We start from the raw sequence: 18,982 nt of genomic DNA, 5'->3' as shown, positions 1-18,982 counted from the left end.
GTTTGCAGAATTAATATTCTTAAATCATTACTGGTCATTTGGTGGCTCCCTATCTAATCAGTCATGTATTTGTTGGTGAAACATAACTGCTGAATACAAGTAACTCTTCAGGGAATAAACTACACTACCCCAGTAATAATTTAGTGACACATTGGCTGAAAAGACCTCTTGAAACACAGGGATTGTTTGGGTTTTGTTTCTTTCTTTTTGTTTCATTTTGTGGGTTTTTTTAGGTTGTGTTGGTTTTGGTGGTTTCTTTTTAAAAGCTCCAAGCCTGCTCTTGGAACTATAAAAGGGAATGTTACTCCCACATAAAGATTTGCATTTGCAAACTTGATCATAGGGCCAAATTACCTCATTTTTGCATTCCAGAAATCCCTTTCACATGCTCCAAATTTATGTTTTCAACACGTGAATAGAAACATTTGGAAATGTTGCAAGTTCTCCACTGTGCAAAGTGGGACTTCTTGTAAAAATTCTTTATTTTGGATATAAACTAAACTCAGACCTGATATCTAGAATTCTATTTCTTTGTTCAGAACTGATGCAAAGAAAGTTTCAGGGGGTGGCCTCACCTAATTCATTCAACCAAGTGTCCATCTATTGCATGCAGTGTCAAGTAAAAATACCAGCATTAACTGCCTATAAAGCACCACTCCATTGTGTGTGTCAAGAGAAACATCCAGACAGACTTCCTAATTCAAAAAACTTCACCTCCATAGTATATTTTGGTAATGAACAGCTAGAACATCTTTTATAGGTAGTCATGAGGATAATGTATTTAGTCCAGTAAACTCACCTTCAAGGCAGAGAAGGTGCAGGGAAGGATTGCCACATTCATTAAGTGCTGCTCTAAAATGTTCAAAGCTTATTAATTTCTCTCCACAGGCATATTATTTAAAAAACAGTACAGGTATTCAAGAAATTTATCATAAGGCTTTGGCAAATTAAGGTTTTTGTGTATTTCTCATAACTCCACTAGCTCAAACCAAGACACCCGTTTCTCAGTATCAAATACTCCTTAAAAGTAGTGCTGCACTAGTAATCACTGAAAGATATTAAGCCATATTGCTAGTTATGTCTGATGTGCTATTCAATTCCTCTCTGTATTTGTGGGCTAGTGTTTCAAGGGGTATTGAATTCTGCAAGCTTTTTAGAATGGGTAATGTAAGTAGTTGTTGGGTTGGGGTAATGTTTTCCACTTTAGGGGCCTTTTATTTGAGGAAAAGTACATTTCCTTTTGTTGCTGTCCCTTACAGTGCTGTGCCCACAGAACTGGCTGCCTGCAGAAAGACTTTCAGACAAGCTGTTCACAAACCCTTTCTGGTAGTGCTTGGAGTTTCCTGTCCCTGGACAGGAAACAGAGGCTCTGTTTCCCTGGACGGGAAACAGAGGCTGTAGCTGCTCCCATCTCCTCACCCACTGAAACCAACCCTGTCTGACTTAGAGAAGCAGCCACTTTTACTTCTTTTTATCTCTTCCCCAAACACTCCTGGGTAAAAATTTGTTAGTTTGTTTTGTTTTCCAGTCCATAAGATACCCCTCCATTTGTGAAGTGTTAAACAGCAAGCAATGAGAACTCCCTTTTTACAGAACTGTGTAACACATATGGAAAGATTAGGAATTGCATACTTCTGTAGGTTATCTGGGGTGCACACTTCTTCATCATACAATCCTTCAGGATCCAGCAAGGTACCTGTGAACAGAGAGGGAGTTGTGAGTGTCCCAGCATTCCTGCTGTGCTGCGCCTCTTGGGAAGCCTCTGGAGGCACAGGGGTGTGAGGGAGGATCTGTGTGGGACAGAGGGGACTACTCTGACTGAGAGCTGCTTGTGTTCACTTCTCCATTCTCCAGGTTCCCTGCTGCCTGTCACCTTCCACAAGGTCTCCACCCTTCCACTTTCTCAGCCCCAATGTCTCAGATTTGGTTTTCTGCTACCACAGGTAAAGCCCCATTATTAAACATTTCCACTTATTTTTAGTATCTTCACAATTATTATTGCTCCTCTAGAGAAAGTATTAATTTCTGATCTAAAACTTCACCAAGTTCAACTGAGTTTCACAGGAATTAATTGCTCAGAGTTCCATGAAATCTTTTACAAACCTACTAGTTCATAGTGGTTTTGATTTGCTTTGCTACATCTCCACTGACAGGATTTATGCAACACCAAACAGAACGTTCTGATCAGAAGCTGCAGGCTTACACTGCAGGCACACAGAAACAGTAATTTGGCTTCCTCCTCTCACAAGTAATCTAGAGATAATTTTAAAAGTAGAATATGTGGGGGAAGGCATTCAGGTAGCTTGAGACATGAGTTCCAGAATGTGGACTGAAGTTTGAGATCTTTGGTTCTTAATTATAATTCAACAAGGTATGTTAAGGTTTAAAAAATATAAATGTTTGTTCTCCACGGAATTCTTCCTGTAGTCAGAGCGGCTGTGTGGGTGACAGCCAGGGAAGAGTTCACACACTGAGGGCTGGGGAAGGTCTTACCAATTGCCCACGGCTTGTCCTCCCCAGGGCCAACTCGACAGGGGTCTTTGTAGTGTGTAAACAGAGAGTGCTGCTGCTCCAGCTTGTCCTCTGCAGGGAAAGAAGAAGCTCAAGAAAAGGGACATAAACCACCAGTTGTGAGCCTGTGCACAACTGCGTGTTCTGCCACCAGAGGCACTGCAAGTCCTCATTTCTCCTCAGTATAAATACAAAGGTGTGATTTGAATCAGCTCAGTAGTAGCTTTACTGCCCAGTATCTTGCCTTGGTCACACATTCCAACAAATGCTTGCTATTAACAGTGCCTTCCTACAAAGTCTTTCCTATGAAAGACATTTTTGGTAGTTTTTAGCTCTCAACCAAAGTGAAAGTTTTCCAGTGTATTTCCTCCCTTTGCCATTGCCACAGCATTGCTTACATAGGTACAAAACTTGCTGAGAGAGATCACCCAAAGGAGAACTGGACTGGCTTCCCAACAGCAATGGAAATGGCTGTTTGTGGGCATAGTTACACATCTCAGTAAGCCTGAAGATAAAATCTTACGCTTTACTTGATTCAGAATAAAAATCTACTGCCAGTGTTTTCTAGGCTACAAGAGAAAAGGTAAAGGACAGTCAATTGATAATTTGTTTGGGATGTTATCTACGGCATTTAAGCCATTCTAAATTTAATCAGCATGACCTATCAACTTCAAATTAATTTATTCCTAATTGCTATGTGCTCCTTGCATTTAAAACACAAAGCACATCAAGGTCCTAGGATCCTTCAGTAAGATATCCCACCAAACCATAAACACAGCACTTCAGGTGCTGCAGAAACAAGCATGGCCTAGTTCTGTGCATGCTGCTTAACACTGCCATCATTATACCTGGGAAACAAGCACAACTGGAACTTGAAAGTGCCAGCTGCTACAATTCTGCTTTGTTAAATGGCAAAGAAACTGGCAACAGCTCAGGAGCTTCCTTCTTTCCTTTCTTCCTTTCTTTTAAAAAGTTAGAACTTCTTAGCAACAGTTGAAGGCTCTCTCTTGGGATCACCAGAATATTCACCTGAGTTTGGAGTTGCTGCTGTCACATATTTGTCACTGTCTCAGAGTACATAAGCACACAAGAAGATGGAAAATAAAGTCAGAAACAAAACTTGGAACTGTGAGCTGTGTCTCTGGACAGAATGCAGCTCACACACCAGGACTCCCATCAAATCTCCTCATGTAAAATGCTGGTCTAACCAGGAGAAGGAGCTGCTGACCTCTCCCTGTTAAGCAGGAGGCAAAGGCAGAGGTGAGCAGAGCAGTGCTGTGCTGTGCTGTGCTGACTGTCCTTCACCTGCTGCCTCCACACCAGCTCAGCTGCCTCTTACATCTTTCCCTCTGGCTCTCAGTCTTGAGAACATCCTCATAACTGCAGGGAGATTCTAAAACTAATTTGTCAGGGAATGTTGGAACTGTGGCAGAGGACTGGAGGACTGACCCTCCCCAAAGTCTGCCAGGTGGCCAATGCAGATAGTTTTTCTTTCTGTCTGAACAGCCAATTGGTTTGTTTAATGTTTATGGAAAAGTAAAAGATGAAATCTTTGCAATTTATTGTTTGTCCAGGTTTCCCCTTGTTGTATCAAATGTCTACAGAATTTCCCTGAAAACCAAGATAGATTAAAAATGATTAATTTGCAACTGTGTCACTGTGACAAGTCACAGCTGATGATATAAAACTTTATCTATCTGATTGGAAGGCTCTTTATCTTATGCTAAAAGGTTTAAAAACGTAACAGACTTTTACACAAGTCAGTCCACAGCAACATGACACTAAGTAACTGTCTAAGAACATTCCCACTCAGCATGAATTCTCTGTATGAATGTTGCCATAATGTTCTGTAAAGCTGGAGAGGAAAACTGAATTGCAGAAAATTTGTCATAAGCATAAGGTCAGTCATAGACCTGAAAATCTTTGAAAACTGTACTGTCAATACAACTAAGAATAGAAGCTTGGTATTCACTGAAACATTAATTAGCTGCTGTATCAATCTGTGGAGTGGGAAAGGATACAGAAAATCATAAAGAGAATTACAGGAAGCTGATTATTGCTTTAAAAAACTTAAGAAGTTCAATTAACTTATAATGCTAACAAATGTCCCTAAAACAATGAGTAATGTAAAAATGGAGGAGAGAATTTAAAACACTGCATTCAACTTGCTTAGCACAGAAGAAAGCAATCTAAAAGTAAAAAATTAAATAGCCAGCTTAATTTCAGTTTTCAGGCTGAGTGCATTTTAAAGGGGAGGGCAATGTAAGTAAGTGGTAGAGTTAGCAAAAGAAAATGAATTTGTATAACTTGCTTTTCAATCCTCTTTAGAAGTAGTTGCAATGTTTACAACTATTATTTGCAAAAGCAATTAGTTGTTTTTACTACTTATTTAAAAAGACAGCTCAGAATTGCACTGATTATACTCTGTGCTTCTTGTGCAAGACCTTGGGTCTGGTGCCAGAACTTCTCAGGCAGAGAGAGCTGCCCATATGCTGTTCCTCAGAGCTTCAGTGCTGCCTCTGCTCCTGCTGCACAGCCCCATTCACTCTCATCTCTGACCTGCCTGGGCACTCTCCCATTGCTTATGCAGCAGCTCCTTCATTTCCTCGATGGACACCTTTGCCTCCAGGCCACTCCAGCCATCCAACATTGCAAGTGGAATGGTGAAATCACAGCAGGTTTGTATCCTCCAGCTCCTGTCTGCCCCTGCCAGCACTGCCCTGGTGTCTCTGGGCTGTGTGGGCAGCAGCTTGGGCAGCTGCAGAGCTGTTCCTGACCACCTCCCTCCCTGCACCCCCTCCAAATCTCACTGCCACCCCTACCCATGGCATTTTATGTTTGTCCAACTGCAGCCTCCTGAAGCCACTGCACTTCTGATCACCTGCACTGTGCAGGGCAGATTCCTGTGCCCACCAGAGCACTTGCCAGCACCTTCTCAGACCATCCTGAGCTTACTTTGAGTCCTACAGTTGTGACTGATTTACTTTTTCACAATGCTTGCTTTTCATTTCACAAAATTGTCTTTGGTACAGTTGTTGCTCACCAACCATTAATTATGATTTTGTGGAGTTCTTTTTCTAGTACCCTCAGCATCCAATTAAAAATAATTTAAAACTTCTTAGAATAAAAAAACCCTAAAACTACATAGGACCAGTTAATGATTTTCCCCCACTGATTCAGCAATGTTGAGATCTCTGCAGCGTTAGTCTCCATGTCGTGTATACACACTACAAAAGTATTTTATCTGCGTAAATGTACTACTTTTTTCTCCACAAAACCCCCTTAACATGCGTGTCTCTTATTAGTAATTAAAATTGTAGGCCAGTAAGTGTCTACCTAATTCAAGTAAAGCTGAACCACAGGATCTGTCCTCATTATTGCTACCATCAGTCACAAAGTATTGCTCTTTGTGCCTTAAACCCTATCATGCTTAATAACTCCACAGAGCTCACAGGAGGAGCCAAGGAGAGTAACTCACACTTAGAGCTCATACCTATTTTAGAAGTGTCTGTAGCCATTAAGTTTTTCCTTGCAAAAGCCAGTCAATGTACTGCTATAACCCACAGGGATCAAGAACATTCCTATTCCTTTTAGAACAGGCAGACACCCGAGGAAAAGGCAAACCTTGTCTTACCAGATGAGCAGTTATCAAAGTTGAGATCTCCACAGATCACATCGAACGCCACCAGCTCCTCTGGATTGGCTGTACTGGAGGAGGAGGTAGATTTTCTGAATTCAGACAGCCAATCTTGAAGCATATCCAGTTGCTCACATCGAACAGTAGTGTCTCCTGTAGCAAACAAACACACAAATAACCCAAACAAGGAGTAAGGCCTCCTTTTGGCATGTTACATCCTGAGGGAATGGGTGCAAGGTAAGAAATGGTGTGGCTAAAAGTGCACTCACAGTGCTTCACCTGGTAGAAAGTTCATTAGGAACCACACTTTGTGATAATTTAAATATCTCCTTCTGGAACTAACCATACCAGGCTTGTGTGAAGAAATGAGAAGACAAGTGACCTGTGCTGCAGACAAGCAGCCAAAGCAGGGATGTTTCCAGCCAGAGGAGGAGCTCATGCATTACACTTAAAATCAGAAATTCACAGCTAAAATCCTGCTTCAGACAAACTAGACAGTATGTTCTGGGGCAAATCACTTGCTCTTGCTTCACTTTCTAATTTTTAAAAATGAAAAGTTTAACTTTCAAGTGTAAATAGTAACTGTACATCAATGGTAAATTCATCTTACTCATACTGTAGTAGTCCATCCAAGGAAGGGGTTTGTTTATGTTCAAGTAAGAATGCCTAAACTGCAAGCACTGTTTCATAGTTTTAAAGGTACATGTTGGATATAGATTTAGGCAGGCAGGAATTCAGAAATCCAATACCAGATTCCTTTCACCAGTTGCCACCAGGATGTTTTATAGGAGTGATATGAAAAGGCTGAGATTTATTGGTTGTCAGATGGATTTTGTTTGTGAAACCATCTGACACACAAAACAGCTCTTTAATTACAGCAACTAACCACACTTAATTAGAAGCACATGAGGTGACATGGAGCCTAATAAAAAATTATTACTGTCTCTCTCTTAAAATGACGACAGCAAAAGCTTGATGTGGGGAAAGGAGCAGAGAGAGACACATTCTGGAAATCTTTACCATATTGTCTTTCCTTTTTTCTTTGTTTTCACTGTACCTATATTTAATATTATAATTTTGCTTGTTTCAGACTTGAAAAGATATATCAAGGCAGAACAATATTACTTTTCTTCAAAATAAAAGATGTTTTCAAATACCACAATTGGAAGGAAAAGCAGCAAACTCAAAATCCCTTATTCTGAGTAGAATTTTATTTTAATGTAATTTATTACTTTGTGCTAACAATTAAAATGGTGTAAAACCCATTTAAAACATCAGTTACATATGTCTGGAGCTGCTTTCAGAGGCCATTATGGAGATGGTGAATATTTGAATCTCCATCCTCACAATTATTAATCACTCATCTCAACTGCAGCTGTCACTGGCACTCTTTAGACTTTTAAAATGTGAACTCTGCACTGCACTGGCACTGCATCAGCACAGGCAGACTCCTGCCATTCATTAGGGCTTCCCTTTCCTATCCCTGGAACCCTGGGAAGGCTTGGATTTTCCAGAACATCTCAGAGCAGGGTTGGGGGAAAGGTATTAAAACAACAGTTAAACACAAACCAGAAACTTTCAACCAAGCATGATACAGTGCTAAATAATTAAAAGAAATATTGAAAACAACATGAGCAGAAAAAGAGTTTTAAGTAGGTTCTTAAACTGACTCATCTCTTCAGGCTGGCAATTCCAACAGCAAATAATCTGATTCTTTTCTTCCGCTTGTGCTATTCCCAGCAAATCTTTACCAGTTGGGCTGTAATGTCAAAGCAGATGCAAATGCTTCCCACATCTATTCCCTGACCTACAATTTCTAGTTACTTGCACCTCAGGCTCACACTGTACCCTAATCCCAGAGCTTGACACAAATCCAGAGCAGTGCATTCCTGGGAAATCCCTTTGCTCTGCCAGCACAAGGAAGCCCCTGCAGTGCAGACAGAGCTGCACAAAGCACAGGAAATAGGTCGGGTGGAATAAACCCAGCCCGGGGCAGGGGACACCACAAAAGGTGTGCGTGACTGACACACACACTCTGCTGAACTAAAGATACAGGAGAATTACAGAGTCAGAGAAAGGATGAGCATGTGAAAGGGACCTCTGGAGATCATCCAGTCCAACCCTTCTGCTCAGGTGGGGGTCACCCCCAGCAGGTTTCTCAGGACCATGTCCAGTCAGGCTTTGAATATCTCTAGTTGGAGACACCATAACCCCTGGGTAGCCTGTTCCACTGCTTAGTCATCCTTGCAATAAAAGTAATTTCCTTTGTTTAAATGGCGTTTCAGTTTGTGCCCACATCCTCTCACCCCATCCCTGGGCCCCCACCAGGGAAAGGCTGCCCCCTCTTCCTTACACCCTCCCATCAGGTATGCACACACTTGGACAAGAGCTGCCATCTCCTGAAGCTATCCCAACTCTCTCCTTCCTGGTGAAGCTCACTCAAGTTCATGGACTGTCCTCCTGTTAAAGCATCTCAATCTTTCTCTCCCACCTCCTCTCCTCAGGCCTACTGTTGTTTCCTCATAACACAACTTTTAAGCATGGTGCTTGTTAATAAGGATGCAGAAATGTCTTGTTCCCCACAAAGTCCCAATTACATAAATTGCTTAATTTTCTAAGACAGCCTTACATGCCTGAACAGTGAAGGGTTTTTTGGCTCATTTGCTGTGAATTATCCATCATGGCTTCACCAAGACAAGTAATAAAATATTGTGGCCATTGCCACAAGGGCAGGGAACTCAGGCAGGAACCTGCCACAGATGAGCCTGAAGAATGTAGCAAACACACTTAACTGAAACACACAAAGGTAAAATTCTCCAAAACAGAAAATCTGAGAAAAACAGGAAGACAGGGAGGCAAAAATATTTTAGGAGGATGGTGTGTCTGATAACGTGCATTGCTGTTACTGAAAAGGCATTAACCACACAGTGACACACATCCCTCTCTCTGCAGATGCTGAGCCTTTGTAACAGCTCATAACCTGAGGGCTCTACAGAAACAGGTGACTTTCATGTCTCTTTAGCCAAAGCATAGAACTTGGGACAGTCTGGCATCCCTGACTATCCCCACTAGAGGTCATAGAAGCAATTGCACTTCAGGGCACTATCGGGAGCAGCTGCAGTGGAATCAGCGACGTTTCCATGACACAAGATGGGATCCCTCTAACGTGTTTTCCGAGGTCAGTGTTACCCTCTCCCTGCAGCTGCTCAGCAGCTTCGGCTATATCCGTATGCAAAAGTTACTGCTCAGACTCTCGGCAGCTCCCAACCATCAACAGCTTTGGAGATGAAGACAACTGAACTAATCAGACATCGAAGGAAAAGACAAGCCAAAGCCACATCCAATCATCAGGGGAAAAGACATTTCAGAAACTGCTACTGAAATGAAACAGCATCAGTAAATATTAACAGAAGAGAACTAGGTAGGGACTCCCAACAGTTATGTTCAACTATTTAAATATTCAGATAGAATCACTGATCTGACTCACTGCCACCAGGGATTAACCAGAGAATACAGATTTGTCCCAATTGCTATGCACTCTTTTCCTCAGTAACTGTCCCAGAAGAATGCACATAATTGTCTTGTGACTGCTTCCTGCAGCATTTCCAAATTCTCTGAGAGTTTCCTTCAGCTTCACATTTTGTGGAAGGATGAAAGGGCAATGTGGGAAACCTCAGCCAGCATAAATAAATACTTCTCTGTTGTTAGTTGCAAAATAATCATACTTGCCCTTTCCATTCACTTTTACAATGCTTAAGTGCAACTCTGGCTTTAGTTAGCACTGCAGGCAGGTACTATACACTGAGGGAGATTGTTCTGTCCTACTCTGAAGACATCAGAAGGAGCACTGTGATGGCAGGATAAGGCTGTTACAGGCCTAGTCAGAGGAAATTAGAAGATCTAGTGGAGGCACTGGTAAGTGATATGGGATATGTTGGCAGGGAACCTGGAAAAGATGAGCAAAAAAACTTATAAACTGTAGGATATAAAGCCTAAACTAATGAAAAAATTGTTTCCAAGTCACGAACCAAAGGCTTCAGTTTAGACAGGCTGTGTCACACCTGACTGTGTGCAGACCCCTGCACTTGTAACGTGCTGAATCCAGGGTAGGCTGAGGAAACAAACGAAAAAAAAGAACAAACTACCTAAACACGCACCCCCCGCAAAGGAATAAATCACTTTTTTGTTCTGCTGGGTTACTTTTCAGCTGTGTCAGGTCCCCACTGCAGTGCAGCACAGCCCACGAGGGCCAGGGCAGCACAACTGAGAGAGGGAGCAAGGCCAGGCTGCCCTGGAGTGGGTATTTCAGAAACACGTGTGGAATCACTGTCTAAGGATGCTTAGCACTGGAGTTACTCCTGATTGCACTGCCACAATTTTAAACACTGAGAGAGCTTTCTCAGTGCTGAGTTCTGCTCCAGCTGTGTGCAGGATAAGAGCCTGAAACGGATGTTAGAGAAGTGTGGGCTGCCAGAAGCTGTACTGTAATGGCCACACTCACACTAAACACAGAACAGGGATGCGAACAAGGTTATGGGATAGCACCCAGCATGCTCCAGCATTGGGGCTGGGGCTGGAGTAGCTTGAGGCTCACTCTGTGCTGGTGGCTTGGTGGGCTGTCTCAAAGGCATGACTCAATGGGACTTGGGATGTGGGTGGATTCAAGGCAGAAAAACCTGTTCAGAACATTAATCACTGACTAATCAAAAGACATAAAAGAACAATGTAAACTCAACAGCCCTTGGAAAATAATTACATCAGGTCTCATTAAAGAATCCCTTCATTTGTCACTGAAATGCAGGTATTTCCACAGTGGAAAGGAAGAGCTGCTTCACAGCAGCAACCCATGCCAGGCACAGAACTGAGGGGGAAAGCTACACCTAAATCTGAGGTTTCTTGGAAAAGTTGAGGGTCAGGTCTTAAAAAGCAGTACTTGTTCAGAACAGAGCTGAGCCACCCCATCTCCTGAAAAAAGCATTAGTAGCTGGTCCCTGATAAGCAGCTGGATCACTTCATTTTATATTCACATAAGAACTGTCAAGTGTGAGTCTCTGCACCCCAGAAGGGAAAGCAGGTTGCATTCAGCCATGTATGAGGAGATGATTTAAAGGGCTGACCTTTGAAACACTGCTTGTTTTTATAACTACCACATCCTTACATTGCTGAACTGGGGTTTTTGGATAACTTTTAAATGTGTGAAATGTTATGAATCAGATGATGCAAACCAGAAAGGATAGCTCTGCCAAACTTAATGAATGTTAGTTTTCTATTTCATTAGAGAAACAAATACAATATATCTAAAGACAGACTTTTAAATCACTGTCTGCTCTATTTGAATGTAGTTTGAACTAGACAAGCCTAAAAATGTGAAGCAGGAAAATGAAAGGTTGTGTTTCACCCTTCAAGAGGCCTTAAGGTGACCAAAAATGGAACATTACTTCCCCATTCTTCTTCCCTCCTGCCTCTTCCTCTTCAATATTTTAGGGATTTCACAATGTGGTTATCAAGGACTGAGAATACAACACTAGGTAGTAAAAAGGAACAGGACTGAAAACTAGAAACAGAAACCAAAGAACTGAAAACTAAACTAGAACAGCAACAAATCTCAGCTCCACAACAGCAATCTCACAGTATATCACCATAAGTTAAAAATAGAAAAGCAGAGAAGGATGTTACATTGTTAAAAAGTAGATGAAATATTCATTAGTCTTTTTTAGAACTATCCAGTCTAATGTACTTGAGGGACTGGCAGTGCTGCTCCCAGGTCCCTCTAACTGGAGCAGTGACAGAGCAGCAGGACTGGCTGCCTGGTTGGGGTGATTAACCCAGATGTGCCCAGCACAGGCTGGGAGTTCCCCCAGTGACAATGCAGGGCTGTCCTGCCCTGCTCTGCAGCCCAGGCTGAGCTCAGGCAGCCTGGAGGGCTCTCTGTGTTCTCTCTCCAGCATCCAGGAGCACAAGACCCAGTCATAGTAAGTAAAATCAAAGATACTCACCCTCCAGCCAAATTAAATTCTGATCATACTCAAAGTAAAGGTTTATAATGTGGCTTTTATTATTACTCCTACTCTAAGTAAAGAACTGCTTTTAAACATGACCAAGAGAATTTTCCAATTAACTTGCTAGTGATTTATGTATTAAGTGTGCAGGTTTAAAATCAGAGAATTTTGGCTTTTTCCATCACAAATAACTGTCCCAACTTGTATCTTCTGATTATCTCCTTGTTATGTACAAAGAAATTTTGGTTGATATGCTGCAAGTCACAGTGAGATGCTATTGAGTAACAATGGCAGTAATGTATTTCTAAACCAACACTATTTGGTTAAGAGGGAGCAAAGAGAAGAAAAACTCTCAGGGATAGTTTTTGTGTCCTATGGTACTGAACTACTTTGAGACTGAAACTGAGAAGGGCTGGGGATACTTGTCCACCCTTCTTTGCAACCCTCCCTGCACTTTGTCAGGAGCACAGGAGGAGCAATGATCGCTCCTTTTGCACAAAAATACTCCCCAGGCCTAAAAATCGTGACAAACTAAGATACACATCTTAGGACAGTACCTGCAATAGCTTGCAAGTGAGTGCAGGAAATGTATCCCACAATTCTTTGGTCCTGAGGTGTACTTCCCACTTGCACCTGGAAGGGAGGAAACAAAAAGGTGATTAATGGAATAGCTCACAGAACTCTGCTTCCAACCCTGTCAGCATTTCCCAGCACTCTTTCCAGCCAGCTCCATTTTGGAAACACATGTACACACAAACCCACCAGAGACACACTGGGGCTTACAGGTGTTCCTGGGGCTTGCTGTCAGCACAATGACACTTCCCTGATTACCATGTTCAAGGTATTCATTTTGATGTGCAACATGTGCAAAAATTTGACTTTGTCTAGTTGTTTGCAGTCCCACTGGCTCCCCGTCCCCTTTTCTTGTCACCCTTTTGCATCCCAGTCCTTGTTCACATGCAAGATTCAGGCCCACCACTCAAGTGCCATATAAAACTAATGCTGGCTTGGTATCAATGTACAACCAGAATGCAGAAGGAAAAAGCTCCAAGGAAGTCTAGGGAAAAGGATGACACATGAAATAAATATTGATTTTTGACCATGTTTTCTCCATTCTGCAGCAAGTTTTGGATTGGAATGGATTTTTTACATTCTTCTACAAAGGTATTGGGGACTTCTAGTATTTCCCAGCAGAGTTTCCATCCCCCAGCTCCCAACAGCAGCCCCCACGGCTGTCAAGCAGACGAAACACAATGTGGGCTCCTGCTCTTGGGCACAGAAGAGGCAGCGCTTCCAGGGAAGCCAGAATGGAGCATAATTCCTCATCTATATCATATGTTACAATCTTTTAAAAATGTATTTGCAGGTGGACACACAAGCAAATTAAAATAAAGTTCTAGCTAAAGTTTTCAGCTTTACTGAGGGTTTTGACAGTTGAGGACTTACACAGCTGCAAATCAAAGTTCCCAATGGTATGAGGATCAAGTTTTGGATTTTGGAAAGCAGACAGTTTGAGGGTATGATTTTCTTGTTGACAGTTTATGTGGCAGTACTGCATAGAGAGAAAAATGCCCACAGAGGAAAGTTGTACTCAGGGCTCAGACAACACCACCAGAGATGACTCTCCTTCACAAGGCCAGGCTCAAATTTTATCTGACACCTCTAAATAACGAGCAGAGCTCCACTTCATACAGACACAGCTTTTTAAGCTTGGTTTGTTTTCTTGTTTTTCAGCTATCCAAGAACCACCTGATTCATTTTATAACTGGAAAGTCAGCTTTGCAGTAAGTGAATTTAGAAGTCATTTGTACTCAACAATGCCTTGTTAACTTTGAGGGTTTGTGCCAGCCAAGGGAGTATGTAATAAACAACTGGCATTATTCTGACCTCAGTCTGTTCAGTCCTTTTTCAGACAGTTTTCTAAATAGATATTGATGGTGTTCTTATTGCTGTTCCCATTCAGCTGACCTGCTTCAGAGAGGGTGAAAGCAGAGGAAAACAAGGAAAACACAGGCAATCACTGGTGCTTGTGCCCCTACACGAGGAGGTTCTCCCAAACTCACGGGATTGCAGCAATCCCAGAGGATGGGCTGATGTGCTGGGTGGCTGTCAGGGGCTGCTGCAGGAGCTTCACCATGCAGACTCTTCCCTCCTCCCTCAGGCTTTCTCTCTCTAATGTCTCACTGTCACGGGGGAATCATAAGGAGCATTCTCTCCAGCTTTTTTTATGCAACATACACCATTCCAATAGAAAAGTGGGAAACAGTTTATTTCCTCTGCTATCTAGGACAGTCAAGGTATAGGAACTATATTTTCCAAACTTGGTAATTCAAAATTAGGGTTTCTCTTCAATGCTGAAAACTATAAAAAGTCTCCATCAGTTTAGGAATGTGCAGCATCTCCTGCTGCAGAGGCCAAGTGTGGCTGTCACATGCCTTTCAGTGCCATCCACCCTGCCCACACCGAGAGGAAAACTGCATGGAAAGTGCTCTGCCTTAGAGTGGGAACGTGCTGCTTATAAAGCCCTTAATGACTACAGCACATGGAATCATTGCAGCATCTCTATCCAAAAAGCATAAAAGATTTAAGTCTAAAAGCTGAAAACCCAAACTTAAATTACGGTCAGTTGAGAAAAAGAAGTCAACTCAAATTGGCTTTAGACTTCCCTGTGCAGCCTTAATGGAGTGCCTGACAAGGCCTTGTGCTCATCAGCCAATCTGTGCATAGGATCACACTGATTTCCCATTAATCATAAATAAATATGTATCATCCAGGGTGCCCATGTGCACAGATTTGTACTGAAACGGACCTGGGAACTTCTGCTCTCCAAGAATGCCGAGACTTCTGAGATCAGCTTAGTTGGTTAAAACTTGATTGTCATAATGCCAAGGCCATGGGTTCAATCCCCTGTGTGGGACATTGACTAAAGAGTTGGACTCAATGATCCTTGTGGGTCCCTTCCAACTCAGAATAGTCTGTGATTCTGTGAAATGGCGCAGGCCAAGGGCTGGCTGTGCCGTGGGAGGGATGAGGGCACAGAGCCCCTGGGGGTGGCACTGCAGGGACAGAGCCCAGGGCTCGGTGCCCTGGGAGCAGCGGCTGCCACACTCACTGCCTGGGGGGAAAGCAGAGAAAGCAGGGGGGCTCAGCAACACTCTGCTAAGGAGAACAAAATAAAGCTCAAAAGCAAGAGCTGAAGGCATTAACATAATTACAGTTTCCTTGGAAAGTGCATCCAGAGCAGCCTGTCTCCCAGATTTCATGTTTCCTCCAGCTTTTCTTGACTTTGAGGGGTTTGGGGGTTCTCTTGAGTGGCAGTGTTGATGGAAACCACCAAGCAGAGTATATTTGGTGTATAATCATAATGAAGGCAAATATTTGTGGCACCTACTGGGAAAGTAAATAAATACCCTTGCAGCCCCTTAGTCAGTTCACAGCTACAGTAGAAGCACTACTGTATTAAATATGATCAAAGTAAAACAGTAAAAAAAATCTGTTTATTCAGTCTAATTTAGTATTTCACAGATGGACAAGGACTATGGGTTGTGCAGACATGAAAACTATTTGACTTCTGGAATATTACAAGCCCTGTAATTCTGCATAAAAACATTCTTTTGGGTGGCCAAATGCTGTAGCTACTTTTAGGCTGTTCCATTTCCAGGATATATTATGTTGTGGTGACTCGACGTGGCAGTCACAGAGAGACAGCGCTGAGCCTTCAGTGCAGCTGCAACGTGGATCTTGGCACGAAGGTTCTGCTGCCACCAAACCAGGGCAGCACCTCACAAATACAACTTTTGCTGCTCAACACAGACAAAACCTCTAAATTCACATCTACAAAGAAAATATATGTAAACAAAAAAAGCCAGAGTGGCTCCTTCACCACAAACCTGACTTAAGTTCACCTCAACTGCCCTACATTAGTAGTTCTGTGTCAATAACACATTCATTGGATTACCCTTCTGCAGGATTATGAACTACTTCAGATACTCATTTCTAAAAATCATATGTCTATGGAATTGTACAGGAAGGTACTATCTAAATATAAAGTCACAATGTTTTAAAATAGGATAATCATTACAAGAAGAAAAAGTTGTGTGTAATGTCCTGTTAAACTCTAAAGTTACCTAGAGGTAAAATGATAACAAACAGAACCTATTTGTGATTTAATAAAGTGTCCTAGTTATATAATTGTCACATAAACAAATCAGTATTTTCCAAAATTATGCTGAAATATGCAAAATATATTCCAACTTTCACTACATTTGCAATAATCAAACCAGTCGAACACTGGGAAGCTGAGAGTGGATTCAGATCCCTGTTACACCACTGACCATGATATTTTGTTTGCTTTGGGGGGGGGCATAAAAAGCTCATTACAGAAGGGAAAGATGTTTTTTCCCTTAATGGGGAAAGCCTACTAAGGGTGTGTTTGGAATCCAAAATGCCAGTTACTGCTGCTGCATATTTACATTTGTCTCCTGCCTGTAAATTAAATAATTAAGTGCAAATCTGATGGCTCTGAATTTCTATTTTCCAAGTACTGATTGAGTACACAAAAGCACTTGACATCAAGTAGTTTTTATTAAAAGATTTAATCTCAATGCCATTGCACAGTATAGCCTGTTGGAGAGACCATGCTGGGACTGTTCTGTGCTATGCAAAATTGTGTATATTCCTGGAATTGTTTTCCAAAATCTGGTCCTGTGAGGACTCAGGAGTGGCTTGTCCTCCACTGAGAGTGGTATTGGGTAGTAAATTGCTCATGAAAGAAAACAAACCAGTAAGGTTATGGCAGTAAGATTGTTGCTGACAAGAAAAAAATTAATGAGTAGCAAGAGTTGATATTTTAGAGCTACAGCAAGGAAAATAACCTTAAATTCAATCCCACTGCTTGCTGTCATGGGAATTTTCTGAGCTAAGTGGAATACCTTGCACATCTCATGTTTACCATATGCTATAGGAAGTATACAAAACTGCAAACCTGACAAATACCTTGTCTCTAAGAGTTTATGTTTACACACATCTGTCCCAGAAGTGCAAAACAGTTTTATCACACCTGGATGTCAAGAAAAGTATCAACAGACATTTAAACAGAACCCAGGGAAATGCTACCTCAGTTCTGGGGTGTTTCAATGCCAGATTCAAAACCAGCTTCGAGCCTGTCATTGCTGTGTTAGTAAATCATCAAGTGCTTGGAAGGAAATGTTCTTTAGTCATTAAAAAATTGGGCCATGCCATACATGAGAAATCTCACTTGATTAAAAAGCAGATTAGATTCTCAAATACTGAGTAATAACATGTAGACAAAACCAAAAGGTTTGTTATGAGGACAACTTAACCTTTAGTGATATTTTCTAGAAGTTTTGCATTGCCAGGAGGAGCCATTCAGAAAAATCCAAAATAAAGTAGACAGTTTCTCAAATGTGTACCCTGCAAAACAAAGAGTTCCACACAAGTCCAAGCACATGCCATTGTCTCTTCCTTCAGGGAAAGCAAATCCTGGTGTGCAAGGCATAAAAGAGCTAAAATTTTGGCAAACTCTTAGAAAAAGACCTCCCCAAAGTCTGTTACCCCCCAGACTACACTCAGCCAATGAACCAGGAGCTGGGAAAGGTAAATATTCCAGGAAAGGTAAAGAATCCCACTGCAACACTGACACTCCCTTGGGCTGTGGCATCTCCTGGCCCTGCTCCAGTTCCAGCCATTATAGTTTAATCACATCTTGTGAGGTGAAGGAGCGAAACCATCCATTTCATCTGCTTAGGTGACCATGAAGGTGTCAATTTTGCCACTGAAATAAATGTCACCTATAATACTGCTCCCAGCAACCCTCCTCTGAAGAGGGTAAGTCTCCAAAGTATAGAGCTCTACAGCAAAAAAATTCACAGTCATGACAAGAACCAAACTAATTACAATCATATTATGAAGAAAAACTAACCAGGCTGAAAGCACTCCTGCATGCTCTGGGGGGAAAAACCTCTCCCCCTAAAAACAAAAGCATGAACACTGCATTTGTAAAGAACATCATCTGCACAGGGGCCTGGAGTAACTCCTTGTATTGGAGGTAAAACACGACAGAGAGTAAGAGCAGGGCACAGGAACAGAACTTACAGTTGATGTGAGAGTTCCTTACTCCCACAGAAACATTCCCCTTCCATATGTAGCCAATATTGTTCAAGTTCAAGGAAAGTTGAACTAAAAATGCAGGAGCCTGAGATTCCACTGAATTACTATGGTTAGAGCAATCATATATTCCCAAGGAGTGCTATTTCAACACACCCTCCGGGTTCAGCCTCTGGGGTTGATCTCCAGGCTATGCTGGTCCCCACTGGCCCTGCTGGGGGATGTCATTATGTGATCTGATGGAATCATAACAAGCAAACAGAGTGAGCAAGAGAAAAGAAAGAAGCAGAGTTTCTTTCTTTCCAGTGCAACATTTCTGTAATCTCCAAAACAGTATCAGGCCTTCCTGGACTTTTTTCCCATTCCAGTAATTTTCCAGTACACAGCAAGAAACAGCTGGAGTGGCCAGTGAGACTGTGTGCCCCTGGCCTCGTCCCTGTTACTGTTAGGAGAACATATATGGAGAATTTGCAGATAATCCCATTCCAAATTCAAACATTCCTGCCCCACAGAGATGACTTAGATTAGTTGTAACTCCCAAGAAAGATGCAATTTTCATTTGCTTAGACGTAGTGTAAACATAGTTTATTTTTAATCCTTTGACAGCTCTATCTATGGCCTTCAGAAATATGTAGCAGCTTCTATAGAAGATACATTAGTTAAATTACTGATTGACTATTATAAATATTTAAGTATATTAAATTAAAGT

At 41.9% G+C, this 18,982-nt stretch overlaps 1 protein-coding gene across 3 annotated transcripts in view; it reads right to left on the bottom strand.

Moving 5' to 3' along the window:
* The window catches only part of SMPD3 (sphingomyelin phosphodiesterase 3), a 107,965-nt gene that overhangs the window by 9,568 nt on the left and 79,415 nt on the right, over positions 1 to 18,982 (bottom strand). For all 3 annotated transcript variants that reach the window (XM_071567135.1, XM_071567136.1, XM_071567137.1), the window contains exons 3-6: positions 12,705 to 12,780; positions 6,146 to 6,301; positions 2,494 to 2,583; positions 1,633 to 1,696 (exon numbers count right to left, since the gene is read on the bottom strand). In XM_071567135.1, coding sequence (XP_071423236.1) covers positions 1,633 to 1,696; positions 2,494 to 2,583; positions 6,146 to 6,301; positions 12,705 to 12,780 — 386 coding nt within the window. The remainder of the gene's footprint in view (positions 1 to 1,632; positions 1,697 to 2,493; positions 2,584 to 6,145; positions 6,302 to 12,704; positions 12,781 to 18,982) is intronic.

This window comes from Pithys albifrons, chromosome 12 (assembly GCF_047495875.1).
Source record: "Pithys albifrons albifrons isolate INPA30051 chromosome 12, PitAlb_v1, whole genome shotgun sequence".
NCBI classification, from domain to species: Eukaryota; Metazoa; Chordata; class Aves; order Passeriformes; family Thamnophilidae; genus Pithys; species Pithys albifrons.
Note: the sequence above shows the minus strand (reverse complement) of the source record. Positions and strands in the feature narration are given on the sequence as shown.